General features: G+C 45.6%; 1 protein-coding gene across 1 annotated transcript in view; it reads left to right on the top strand.

Moving 5' to 3' along the window:
• The first annotated feature begins 342 nt into the window (after nt 1–342).
• Nucleotides 343–13,267, top strand: part of LOC117351799 (START domain-containing protein 10-like) — an 82,718-nt gene continuing 69,793 nt past the window's right edge. The window contains exon 1 of the mRNA XM_033927617.1: nt 343–489. Within this exon, the coding sequence (XP_033783508.1) occupies nt 343–489 (147 nt within the window). The remainder of the gene's footprint in view (nt 490–13,267) is intronic.

Raw genomic sequence — 13,267 nt, 5'->3', positions numbered from 1 at the left:
GAGACACAGTGGAAAACTGCAAAAGAGTTGAAGAAGATCAAGAAATGAACTTTAGAAAATGATCTAAGATCTGTGTTTATAAGTATAAGTGGTCAGGCATCATACTGTTTTAGAAACAAATTGTTTCAGAAGAAACTATAAGTATATTTATAGTGAAAGTAAAGTTAAGCAAAAAAAAAAAAAAAAGAAGAATCTAGGAGAGCAGCTCTGAATTGACCAGAAACAAACGGGGGGAAAAACGCTGTCCATTTATTTTGAAACCTCCCCAGATTCTCAACTTTTCTGTCTAGTTCTCGGTGGATTTTGTGAAGGCGGTCACCATATTTGGAAGAGGAAGGAGACATGGTGCACATCCCAGACGATGCCGATTTCAACTCGTTCAGGGAACAATGCGAGAGTCTGGAGAGCTGGCGTGTCCAATATAACAAGGGGGGAGTAACCGTATGGAACCAGGAGCAAGAGGAGAGTAAGTCTGTGCAGAAACTGAAGGTAAGAGGCAGGAAAGCAAATACAGATTTCTGATCAACAGTCGCAGCTTCTCTAGGTCACGGGAGCAGATGTCTTAACACGTATGCCTTTAGGTCCGTATTCTATAAACGGCGCCTTCGGTCAGGCGCCGGTAGGTGTCCTGCTGGCACCTAACGTAAGTGGCAAAGCCGTTTAAATACTAAAATGTAGGCACCTACAAAACTGGCACCTAGACCAAATTTATGGGAGGGGGGAGGTGCGTTAGAACGCCAAAGGTCGAAGTAGGCACGGCTAATGCCGGAAACAACCTTAGGCAATCTTAGGTGCTTCGGTAGATGCGATTCACACCAAACGTAGGCGCCAGAAATATAGGCCTATGTTTGACCTGGCCACGATTCTGCGATGTGCAACTGGTGCCGGTTCTGGAAGCGGCAGCCGATACTGGCGCTGGTGGCCAACTTTGGCCACAAATAAGGAAAAACCTTTAGTACACCTGGCCCCCATGGAAAACAAAATTAAACAATTTAAACATAACAGGAAAATGTTTCCACACGAAGTTACATGTAATTCGGGGGTATTGGTCTATGACAGATTTACATAAGGAGGATTGGAGAATCCAGGTGCCATTTTGTTATATGTCCTATTTACATTTCTTCTGTGGGCTCCATTTCAGCTTTCTTTGGGGTCCTTTTACTAATGCGAGCTTACTGCAGCTGAAGCGTCCCATGCTCATTTGTGAATGTGCGTGTACAAACTGCGTGATAAAATGTTTTAAAAATATTATGCAGTGTGGGCGTGTCTACGTTAATCAGTGCAGCAACATTGCTACATGTTAAGAGGCTCATAATTGAAATACGTCTAAAAATCCGTCCAAGTCAGTACTTGGATGACCTAAAAGACAGGTCTTGGACAGTACTTGGATGACCTAAAAGACAGGTCGTCCAAGTGCCAATAATCGTAATGACTTTTTAGACGTATCCAGGGACTTTTTAGGCCTCTGAAAGCCGCTGTGTGCCCAGAGCTGAAAAGGGCATTTTTGGAGGAGTGGTTAGGGCGGGATGTGGGCCAGTCTACACTCAGTCATCCTGCAGGAATAATTGAATTTGACTAGACTGCTTAGACAGAACTTACAGTATATGTTGTGAGTTAGACCAGTGTTCTTCAACCACTGGTCCACGGTGCGATCGATGCGGCATTATCTTCGAGCCAGCTCCCTCTTCCTAACTGATTCAGTGCACAAAGCCACGGGCAGTGGCTTCTATGGGCATCCTGCACCTGAACTGGAAGCCTTCTCTCCGACATTGCAACGTCAGAGGGAAGGCTTCCAGATGAGGCACAGGATGAGCAAGGTGCAATTAGTACTATTATGTGGGCGGAGTCTGGGGTGGAGATTGGGTAGAGATGGGCAGGGTCTGGCCCACAACTTAGCCCAGTGTTCTTCAACTGCTGGTCCACGGACCGATGCCGGTCCACAGAATAATTCTTTTATTTCTGCCGGTCCATAGATGTAAAAAGGTTGAGAAACACTGAGTTAGACGATGTAACGACACGTATAAAGGCCGAAAAGGTATTGAAAGGGAACAGATAACCACTGCAGGGACATAGTAAAGACCTCCCCACCCCACCCCCACCCGTTTTCACTGACCCCATCGCACCCCTACAAAGTTCAGAATAAAAATGTACATACCTTTCCTCCAGAACATCAGCACCTGGCATAGGAAAGCCTAGTAGAGCTGCACAGAGGTGGCTTAAGTAGTCTGGGGGCTTGGCTACTGAACCATAGAGAGGAGGACCCAGGCCCATAAGCCAGTCTAACCACTACATTCATGGTGGAAAATGTGAGCCCACCAAACCCCCTCCCACCCTACTGTATTGCCATGTAGTTGGCACCTGCAGCCATAAGGGCTGTTGGGGCTGTAGACAGATGGGGGGGGGGGGTTGGGAGGCTCAGCATAATCTATAAGGAAGTTGTAGTGAGATGTTTAAGTGGCACCCTTTTATGAAGTTCACAGAAGTGCCCTGTAAGGTGCCCCACTGCTCTGTTGCCATGTCTGGGTGGCCAGTTCATCACAATGCTGGCCCCTCTCACGTCCAAATGGTCTTGTTCTGGGCATTTGGGACTTGGATGAATTATGGGTGGAGAATATGGTATAAAGATAGACGACCTGGCGGTCTGGACGATCAAACACCCGGACATATAGATAGACAATTTATGGAAAAAAAAAAAAGCATTTCTTAGATGTACTTATCGAGAATGGACATTTTGCTGCTGCCGACTTGGGTCAACTAGCACCCTACATCCAAATCAGACTTAGATGTTTCTTTTGATTATGCCCCTCCACCTGATTAGTACATGATAAATGCACGAGCTCTTACCACTGTGTCGTTGCCGGTGCCCGTGGATAGGTTTGGCTCCGGACAGTGCTCAAAATAGCCATCCTCCGACATGCTTCCAGGAGAAGCTGGAAGTCCTGCTGGTCTCAAGTTCAGTAAAAGGAAACAAGACTCAAAAGAGTTAATTTCAAAAATAACTTAAGTCTTGGTTTATTGGGTAATGACCCTGAAACAGTCTTCTGTGTAATCCTAAACAAAAAAGGTACAACCTGAACAAAAAATGAGCTGAAAACAGTATCTTACAGCTCACACCTTAATGCAGGTACTCCAGGTAAGTATAAGAAACAATCTTCAAAATTCTGCCTTTGAAAAGAGGCAGCCACCACTAGGTCACTTATTTTCCAACACAAAAACCAGTGTGGTGTCCAAGCCTAGGTTAAGGAAGGCTTGGCCCCAGCCAACTTAAAAGTAGCTGGCGGGGGAGGGGAGTAGCCGAATCCACAAAATTAATTCTGTTTTCACAGAATGCCACAAATGGCCCCGCAATCCCTACCAAGGATGATAAGTGGATTCTTCCCCAAAACTACTTCCTCATCCACAGCATTCAAAAACCAAAATATAAACTTAAACAGTCCAGCTCCTTTAAGCTTCACAAGAAAAAAAAACGTTTTTACTTTCAGGCTTCACAAGGAGCTCAGCACTGCTCTCATTCTTTACTCAAACACAAACAGCTGCTGAGAAGAAGTCTAAACAGTTGCTAACCTGAGCATGTAGACAAAACACTCCCAGTCATGAACCTTAATTGTCTTCCATAGGAATACCTTCAGGAATGCTAGCAGTTTCAAGGCAATCCATGAGTTCTAGTTCTGCTGGCTGGTTAGCAACAGGGTCAGTGTCTGAATCCACCATCTCAATGTCTGTAAAGCAGTGAGGGTCAGGAGCACAGTCCTGAACACCTCCTTCCTGAGCTGGCTCAGGGCAGACTGCCTGCCTTCTCCTCAGAGCAGCCTCTAATGCAGGGGTGTCAAAGTCCCTCCTCGAGGGCCGGAATCCAGTCGGGTTTTCTGGATTTCCCCAATGAATATGCATTGAAAGCAGTGCATGCAAATAGATCTCATGCAGATTCATTGGGGAAATCCTGAAAACCCGACTGGATTCTGGCCCTCGAGGACCGACTTTGACACCTGTGCTCTAATGCATTGAGGCGGACACGCCCTGTTCTCTGAGGGGGAGGGGCAGCCTGCAGCTTCTGCCTAACTTTCTTAGGAGCTGTAATCAGTTCCTGCAGCTGAGAGTTAGCAGGGGAGGTGGAAGAGATCTGTGGCTGTTCCAGGCTATTCCCTTCATAGTCTTCCACTCCCTGGAAATCAGCTAACTGAGATTTAAAGGGGAATACAGAATTTTCCCTATTCTTTACCTCTAGCTTGTCACATTGGTTAGCCCTGGGTTAGGTTTAGCCAAACCCCTGCCTGGCACAAACCGAGCTTTAAGGCTAGGGGTGTGACACCACCTACAAATTAGGTGGCAGGAACGGCCACATGCTAATGAGAAAAGTAGCACAAGGCCGTGCAAAACACAGGAAGTGGGGCCATTTTCTGGCTGTGGTAAAAATGGCCTTACAGAATGGGAAAGACCCCCGTAAAGGCACGCTAACACCACTTTTTACCACACTTTGCCAGAAGGGCCCCTATATATTTTCGTTGTGTGTGTGAGACCATGATGTAAAACGTCTCTCTCAGCACCATTTTTGCTCTCTCCAATCTTGTATTATAACTGTGTCTCTCTCCCTGATCAAATACAACCTCTGGTGACATTTTACTCTGCTCAGGGCAGGATTAACCAATAGTCCAAGTAGGCACGTGCCTAGGGCCCGAAATGGTCAGGGGCGCCCGATGAAGGAGGGCATCAACATTGTTTATTTTCCAAACGGCAATGGGCCCCTCCAGCATTGATCGGCAATGCAGGCCCCACCCCAATCGGCAACGCAGCCCTCCCCCATCGATGGAAAGTAAAACAAGCAAGCAACGCGGGTAAGAAAGGCAACAGGAACTGTAATTGTGCAAGCGGTGCTGCTTGCCCAAAGCTTCCTTCTGATGCAGCTTCCTGTTTCCGCCTGGGCGCATGGTGGGGCGGGGGGCCCAGTGTACTTGGGTGCCTAGGGGCCCTCGACGAATTAATCCTGCCCTGACTCTGCTGACTGGTTTCTGGTTCAATGGGAAAACTCAATCTAATAATCAGGATTAAACATAATCCAATTAGTGATTCTTTGATAAGAGACTTCTGAGACTAAGATACAAAAGCATAGATTCACTAAGCTCACCTTTTTTGGGCGATCTGTGGCTGAGTCTTCCCGGGCGACCGATTCACTACGCCTCCTCGTGCAAATTAATGCGATCAGAGGCACGCCCAACAGCGACCCCACGGATTGCTGCAGAGCGATACAGATGCATGCGCAGACCATCTTCTTTGCCGGTAGATGCGGTCTGCGCAAGCACTGGCTCTCTGCACAAGCGAGGTCAAAACAGAAGGGAGGGGGGGCTTTAATGGAACAGAGCATGCTTGAACAGAAAACATTGCAGCCAGGAACAGAACACACTTTTAACCCACGGGTTAAAACCACGGGCTCACACTGCAGGGAAGGGCGGCAGAGAGCAGGAGAGTCGGCAGGGACAGGGTGGCAGAGAGCAGGAGAGTCGGCAGGGACAGGGCAGCAGAGAGCAGGAGAGTCGGCAGGGACGGGGCGGCAGAGAGCAGGAGAGTCGGCAGGGACAGGGCGGCAGAGATCAAGAGAGTCGGCAGGGACGGGGCGGCAGAGAGCAGGAGAGTCGGCAGGGACAGGGCGGCAGAGATCAAGAGAGTCGGCAGGGACGGGGCGGCAGAGAGCAGGAGAGTCGGCAGGGACAGGGCGGCAGAGATCAAGAGAGTCGGCAGGGACGGGGCGGCAGAGAGCAGGAGAGTCGGCAGGGACAGGGTGGCAGAGATCAAGAGAGTCGGCAGGGCCGGGGCGGCAGAGAGCAGGAGAGTCGGCAGGGACAGGGCGGCAGAGAGCAGGAGAGTCGGCAGGGACAGGGCGGCAGAGATCAAGAGAGTCGGCAGGGACGGGGCGGCAGAGAGCAGGAGAGTCAGCAGAGCTTGCCTTCTTGTGCTTTTTGCACAAGGGAGATGTTTTATTTCAGGGCGGTAGGGCTGGGATTTCAGGGCGGCAGAGAGCAGGACAGCCAGCAAGGATGTGAGCGACTGGTCTTCAGCAGCTCTTCTTTTTGGATCGGCCAGTTAATCAGTGTTCCTTCGTTGGTTTAGTGAATTCCTGCCCTCCTATTTTGCATGCCATTTCCCCTCATTTGCATGCACGGATCGGATCGGGTTGGAGGTTGATCGGCCAGGAGGTTAATGAATCAGGTCAGGGTCGGAAAAGGCACAGTGAATCTAACCCAAAGGCCCATATTTTATCCTAACAGTATTTGTTTAGGAGACCGTTTCTTTTCAATTCAGTGGTCTTATAATTTGTAGAAAAACTGAAAAGCTATCCCCCAGGGATTCTTCAGAGACAGACTGCTGGAGATGATGTTTTTCAGTAACATCAGCATTCAGCAAAGCCCTAAGATTGCTGTTAAAGTCCTGTGGGTTGCTTTGCTGCTGGTAAATTGTCTAATTTGAAAATGTCCGAAAATGAGTGTCACGGAAGTCCGCCATAATCCCAACCGATCAGTCATAGAAGAAAGTGACTACCACACGTGCAGAATAGCTACGTCGCAGGACGCATGAGTATCAATGATAGGCATGTCTTTTTGTAGCACATCATTGGCTCATGTCATAAAAGGGGAGGGGTTGAGAACAACAAACCATGCAAATGTGAAAATGCAAGATATATATACTTTTTTTTCTACACTGCTTTGGCAGGACATATGCAATCAGCATCCCCAGACCAGTCGGTATATGCTTTTAAAGGACATGCATGAAACGCGCCTTTAACACACACACGAGACACGCTCTTTGCACATGGCATATATTATATGGCCCCCAATCCCATAAAAAACATTTTTATGAACCTCTAGATACAATCAGTAGCCCAGACCTGCCAGTATACGCTTCAAAGCCACGCGTTTCAACGCTACCAGCACCTCCTGCACTGTCACTAATTTTGGATTGTTATAGGCCAGCGCTTTATTCTGTGAATCATTTGGGCTTCGATCAAAGTGCTCTTTTTCATACTGATGAGTTCATTGTAATCCCATTTACATACGCTTATCGGAAGCTGCTGCAAACCAGGGAAAAGACTGCAATTAGCCATTTTGGGTATTGGTAGCTGAAATACTTTGATGCTAAACCGGTTAAAACAGGTTTAGTGTGAATTATTAAACGCAGAGCGAGTTTTGAGCATATGGGCCAAAGTGACAGCATTTTTAACCCTCAGAAATTGCTTAAGCTCCTATGATTTGCTGTCCTCCAGTTCTCTTGCCCACTTAGATATCTCTGAATATTGACCCTAATATTCTTAAGTAAACAAAATGAATAAGGTTCAGGATTTTCCTTTTCTATTTGTCTATGTGTTTATTCATTAGGATTTTTATGGAGAGATTCATCCAAGGCAGCGTACAACAGGTATAAATAGTAACATAGTAGATGACGGCAGATAAAAACCTGAGTGGTCCATCCAGTCTGCCCAACCTTACCCACTCTTTAAATTAGGCATAGCTTCATAGAAAAACTTTTCATTGTGTTAACAGTACAATAGTCGTAAAAGCACCAAACATCTTTAAAATAAAATGATTCAACTAAAAAAAACTAAAAAAGGACAAAACGTCAGCATAAAACACAATAAAGCGTGGGAAAGGATGGAATCCAATTAAGGCAAAACTTAAATGACCTCATAGTTCAGTGTTCTTCAGTGCAAGACCCAAGGGCCAAGGGTGGCCTCTACAGATTTCAGAGGCGTTCCCCTTGCCTTTCTGCTTTTTTTGTTACTCTGCCTCTACGTAGGCTCAGGATAGAAAAGAAAAGAAAAGTGAATGGGGGACAAGACCCACATGCTTGAAGGACAAGGCATTTTCTCAATAGACAAGAGAAAATGCATTTGGCATTTAGCCTTGAGAATACTCCCCAGAGAAGATGGGCTGATGGGGATGGATGTCATTGGCATACACTGGTCAATATGGTCGTGGCCTCACATGGGAAGATATTTGGTTACTCAACTTCAGCTCATTAGAAACCTAAAGTGGCCCCAGGTTAAAAATGAATAAAGATCACTGTCATAACTGGAGTGAGCTTTCACGGCAGCTTCAAAGTAAGACCAATGCCAGGCAGGGCTTTGTGCTAGGTCAATTCCCACTGATCTTGCCGCCCACCCCAAAAAGTACGAGGCTACCTGCCCTCCCTTGGCTTCACTACAGAGCACAATCCTTTCATAAAGAAAAAAACAACACAGGTTTTTGAAGTGTTAGGGAATACAAGTTTCAATCCCTGGTTTTAAGCAACAAACACATGGCTAGCTTTAAGTCCATATTCAGGTAATCAAAGGAAAAAAACAAGTTAACTTCAGTCTCTGATGCTTGCCCACAAGCAGTAGCTTTTACTGAGGGAAAAAGAGTCCACAAACATTTGTCACAGCTACACCCAGCTTTCACTTGCTATTGGACGTTACTCACCGTCCATGGCTTCCTCTGAATTCTCCAGCATGTCTGAGCCCATTCCATTCCTTGCTCTTCTTGATCTCAATTATCCTCTGAACATTCTACTTCCTGCATTTACATATCAGAAAGTTCTACCTGCTCATTTTCCCTTTCAAGCAGTTTCTTCAGCAGCTCAGCAGTTACCTTCCTGGACTGCCTTCTTCCTTCAAAATAACCTGGGGAATGGCCCCCAACTACCTTCTACCTCACTTCGAAATCTACTCCCCCACTAGATCTACCAGAAACCGCAACCTCTTTGCATACCCGAAAATCGCAGGCTGCAGATATCGAACCTTCCTGGACAGAACATTCAAGTTTCAAGCTGGTAGACAGCAAACTTGGCTAGGCTACTTCATTGATGTCGCTAGGTTGACCTACAGCGTCTTCCGGAAAGAATTAAAGACCACTTTGTTTAAGAAATTCATGTCCTAGCCAGACTCTCTCCCCACGACCAAAGCTACCACACCTCACCCCAAACTCTTTCTTCCTCATTATAGGTACCCTATATTCTCCGTATGCTACAATGTCCTCTTCACAATTGTACCCAGCTACTCTCTGGGGTCCGAGCATTTTCAATGTAATATGTAAAAAGTTAAGTCTTATATTGTAATCCAATGTATATTTTTCTTCTAACCAACTTGTACCTTGTAATCACTGACCGCTCAGTGACATCTTATCTATTTATACACTGTAATTCGCTGACTGTACAGCTTTTCTTCATTGTGAACCGCCTAGAAGTCGCAAGATTGTGGCGGTATAGAAAAAATAAAGTTATTATTATTATTATTATTATTCTGGTCCAGGTGCTATGACTCTCCCTGATGAGGAAGGCTTCTCACTAAAGCAGGGGTGTCCAACCTTTTGGCTTCCCTGGGCCGCATTGACCGAAAAAAATGTTTCTGGGGACGCACAAACGCGCAAATGATGCAGCAAGACAGAGGAGGGAGCCGGCAAGACGGTAAACACCCGGGGGCAGCAGAGGAAAACACTGCATCACTCTCGACCGGGGCCGCACAAAATACTTCCCAGGGCTGCATTTGGCCCTCGGGCCGCAGGTTGGACACCCCTGCACTAAAGGGACTCCACCCCCCTCTCTCTGGCTGGGACTAGTTGAGATTTAAAAGGACTTGCACTCTTAAACCGGGACTTAGCTTTTGCAGGCTTTAAAGTGATAGCTTTGTGACTGGGGGTTTTAATTTGGCTTTTCCTTTCTTTTAAGGATTTTACAGTCTTCATTCCTAGATCACTGTAGGACTAAACTCATGTTTCTGGGGTTCAGGTTCTAGTGTTGCAGCAGAGATAGAGTGGCTCAAAAAGGTGGGGGCATTGCCCTATACGTCAAAGAGGGAATTGAGTCTACCAGAGGGAACACGAAGAATAAGTTAGAGTCTCTATGGGTCAAAATTCTGGGAACAAATGGAATGGAAACTAAGATCGGCATCTACTACCGACCCCCAGGGCAGTCTGAAGAAATTGATGGAGCAATGATGGACGGGATTAAACGCAACTGTAAGGGAGGCAATGCAGTTATCATGGGTGACTTCAATTATCCGGGGATAGACTGGAACCTAGGCACCTGGCTGCGATAGGGAATCCAAGTTCCTGGATGCTGTAGCCAATTGCTTCCTGAAAAAACTTGTCAAGGAAAATATGAGAGGAAACGCAATTCTGGACTTAATTCTAAATGGACTTAAAGGACCAGCGCAAAGTGTAGAAGTAGAGGGGACACTGGGAACCAGTGATCACAATATGATCCGCTTCGACCTGAACACAGGGGCGAAACATCGATCCAGAACGACAGGCATGGCGCTGAACTTCCGAAAGGGAATTACGAAGGGATGAGACTCATGGTGGGGAAGAAAATTAAGAAAAGGATAAGCACTGTAAAGACGCTAGAACATGCATGGTCCCTTTTTAAGGGCACAGTCACGAGGCACAAAATCTATATATACCGCGTATCGACAAGAGATCCAAGAGGAAAAAGAACACGGAGCCTGTAGTGGTGAAGGAAGCGATCAGAGACAAAAAAACTTCGTTTAAGGAATAGAAAAGGTTAAAAATGGATGAAAACTGGAAAAAGCACAAACAGCATCAAAGTAGGTGCCATAAGGCGGCAAGAGGAGCCAAAGGACACTACATGGAAAAAATAGCCAAGGAGGCAAAAAACTTCAAACCCATCTTTCGATATATTAAGGGGAAACGGCTCACGAAGGAAGCAGTGGGGCCGTTGGATGACCATGGAATACAGGGAGTGTTAAAGGACAAAGCCATCGCTGACAAACTGAACACATTTTTTGTGTCTATATTTACCGAAGAGGATATACACAACATACTGGAAGCCGACAGGCAACGAGGACGAGAAACTGACAGGACTGACGATCAGCCTAGAAGAGGTATGCAGGCAGATTGATAGGCTTAAAAACGATAAATCCCCGGGACCGGATGGTATCCATCCGAGGGTAATCAAGGAACTGAAAGGCGCTATAGCTGAACTACTTCAACTAATAGCCAATCTGTCAATCAAATCAGGAAAGATTCCGGAAGACTGGAAGGTGGGGAATGTTACAATGATCTTCAAGAAAGGTTCAAGGGGTGATCCGGGAAACTACAGACCTCAGTACCGGGAAAGATGGTAGAGGCGCTGATAAAGGACCGCATCATTGAGCACCTTGATGGACACAATCTGATGATGACCAGCCAGCACGGCTTCAGCAAAGGAAGAGCTTGCTTGACGAACTTGTTGCACTTCTTCGAGGGAATAAACAGGCAGATAGACAAAGGTGACCCGGTTGACATTGTATATCTGGATTTTCAGAAGGCGTTCGACAAGGTTCTGCATGAATGACTAATTTGAAAAAGTGTGAGCCATGAAATCGATGGTGAAATACTCATGTGGATTAAAAACTGGCTGGCGGATAGGAAACAGAGAGTGGGAGTAAATGGACAATACTTGGACTGGAAAAGCGTCATCAGTGGAGTGCCGCAGGGTTTGGTGCTTGGGCCTGTGCTCTTCAACATATTTATAAACGATCTGGAAATTGGCATGACGAGTGAGGTGATTAAATTTGCAAACGATATGAAGTTATTCAGAATAGTGAAGACGCAGGAGGATTATGAAGATCTGCAATGTGACAAACACGCTCGAGAAATGGGCTGCAATATGGCAAATGAGGTTCAACGTGGATAAGTGTAAGGTGATGCATGTCGGTAACAAAAATTTTATACATGAATACAGGATGTCCAGGGTGGTATTTGGAAAGACCCCCCCAGGAAAGAGACTTGGGAATACTGGTCGACAAGTCGATGAAACCGTCTGTGCAATGTGCGGTGGAGGCGAAAAGGGCGAACAGAATTCTAGGAATGATTAAGAAAGGGATCACGAACAGATTGGAGAAGGTTATCATGCTGCTGTACTGGGCCATGGTATACCCTGGTCACCATACATGAAGAAGGGCACGGTACTACTCGAAAGGGTCCAGAGAAGAGCGACTAAAATGGTTAAGGAGCTGGAGAAGTTGCCGTACAGCGAGAGATTGGAGAAACTGGGCCTCTTCTCCCTTGAAAAGAGGAGACTGAGAGGGGACATGATCGAAACATTCAAGATACTGAAGGGAATAGACTTTAGTAGATAAAGACAGGTTGTTCACCCTCTCCAAGGTAGGGAGAACGAGAGGGCACTCTTTAAAGTTGAAAGGGGATAGATTCCATACAAACGTAAGGAAGATCTTCTTCACACAGAGAGTGATGGAAAACTGGAGCGCTCTTCCGGAAGCTGTTATAGGGAAAACACCCTCCAGGGATTCAAGACAAAGTTAGACAAGTTCCTGCTGAACTGGAACATACACAGGTAGGGCTGGTCTCAGTTAGGGCACTGGTCTTTGGCCTAGGGGCCGCCGTGGGAGCGGACTGCTGGGCATGATGGACCATTGGTCTGACCCAGCAGCGGTAATTCTTATGTTCTTATGTCCCTGTCACAATATGTAGGGAAGGAAACTACTTTGAAGGGAATCCATAGGAATAAGTTGTAAGACTGTTTAATAAATTTTTTTATAAAATCAGTCCTGGAACTTTTTGAACAGACCTCATATAACCATAAGAGAAATAATGAACAACAAAAGAGAAAAGTCCTGTTTTGAATAACTAGCACTAAACATGGCTGAATTATTGCTACTCACCCAAACATGTCCAGTATTTGAGGAATTTGCAGCCAATGAAAAAACAGCTCCTGAATGTTCATCCTTTCTACAGTCCACCTCTAAATAAATAGCAATGTTGATCGCGTGTCTTTAATTAAAAGAACATAGCTGGCATTTAAATTAAAACCATGATCACAGTTGCTGAAAATTATCCCTAAAATATTTTTAAAATTTTGAACAGCTAAACCAGCTAATAAATCATCACATCCAAAGAGTGGCTTTGTTATTGACAGGTGTTCAGAATACATTTTAAACTAATTCGGTTCAGTTGACAATTTATAAACAAATGTACCAAGCAATTTAGAGATAGTAATGCTGAGTTCTTCCGGCTGAATTGTTTTACTGGAAAAGTGTAAAAAAAAAAATTGTTCAAAGATATTGTAAATGAGCTTTCAAGATAACATAGGTAGATTCCTCCTTCAGATGTGAATAAAAACATCAAAAAAGAAGACCAAAGTGATCATAAGAGCCTAACCAAAAAAAAAAATATATATATATATATATCACTGGAAATTGTTCGTGTTGGTACAATTAAAGGTGTCACAGCCTGAATTTCGTTTTCCCCAGCACTGGGGCAGCTACAAGAATTCTGCATTACAG

The sequence above is a fragment of the Geotrypetes seraphini genome, chromosome 18 (assembly GCF_902459505.1).
Source record: "Geotrypetes seraphini chromosome 18, aGeoSer1.1, whole genome shotgun sequence".
NCBI lineage: Eukaryota > Metazoa > Chordata > Amphibia > Gymnophiona > Dermophiidae > Geotrypetes > Geotrypetes seraphini.
The sequence above is the reverse complement of the archived record's forward strand: the minus strand, read 5'-3'. Positions and strand labels throughout refer to the sequence as shown.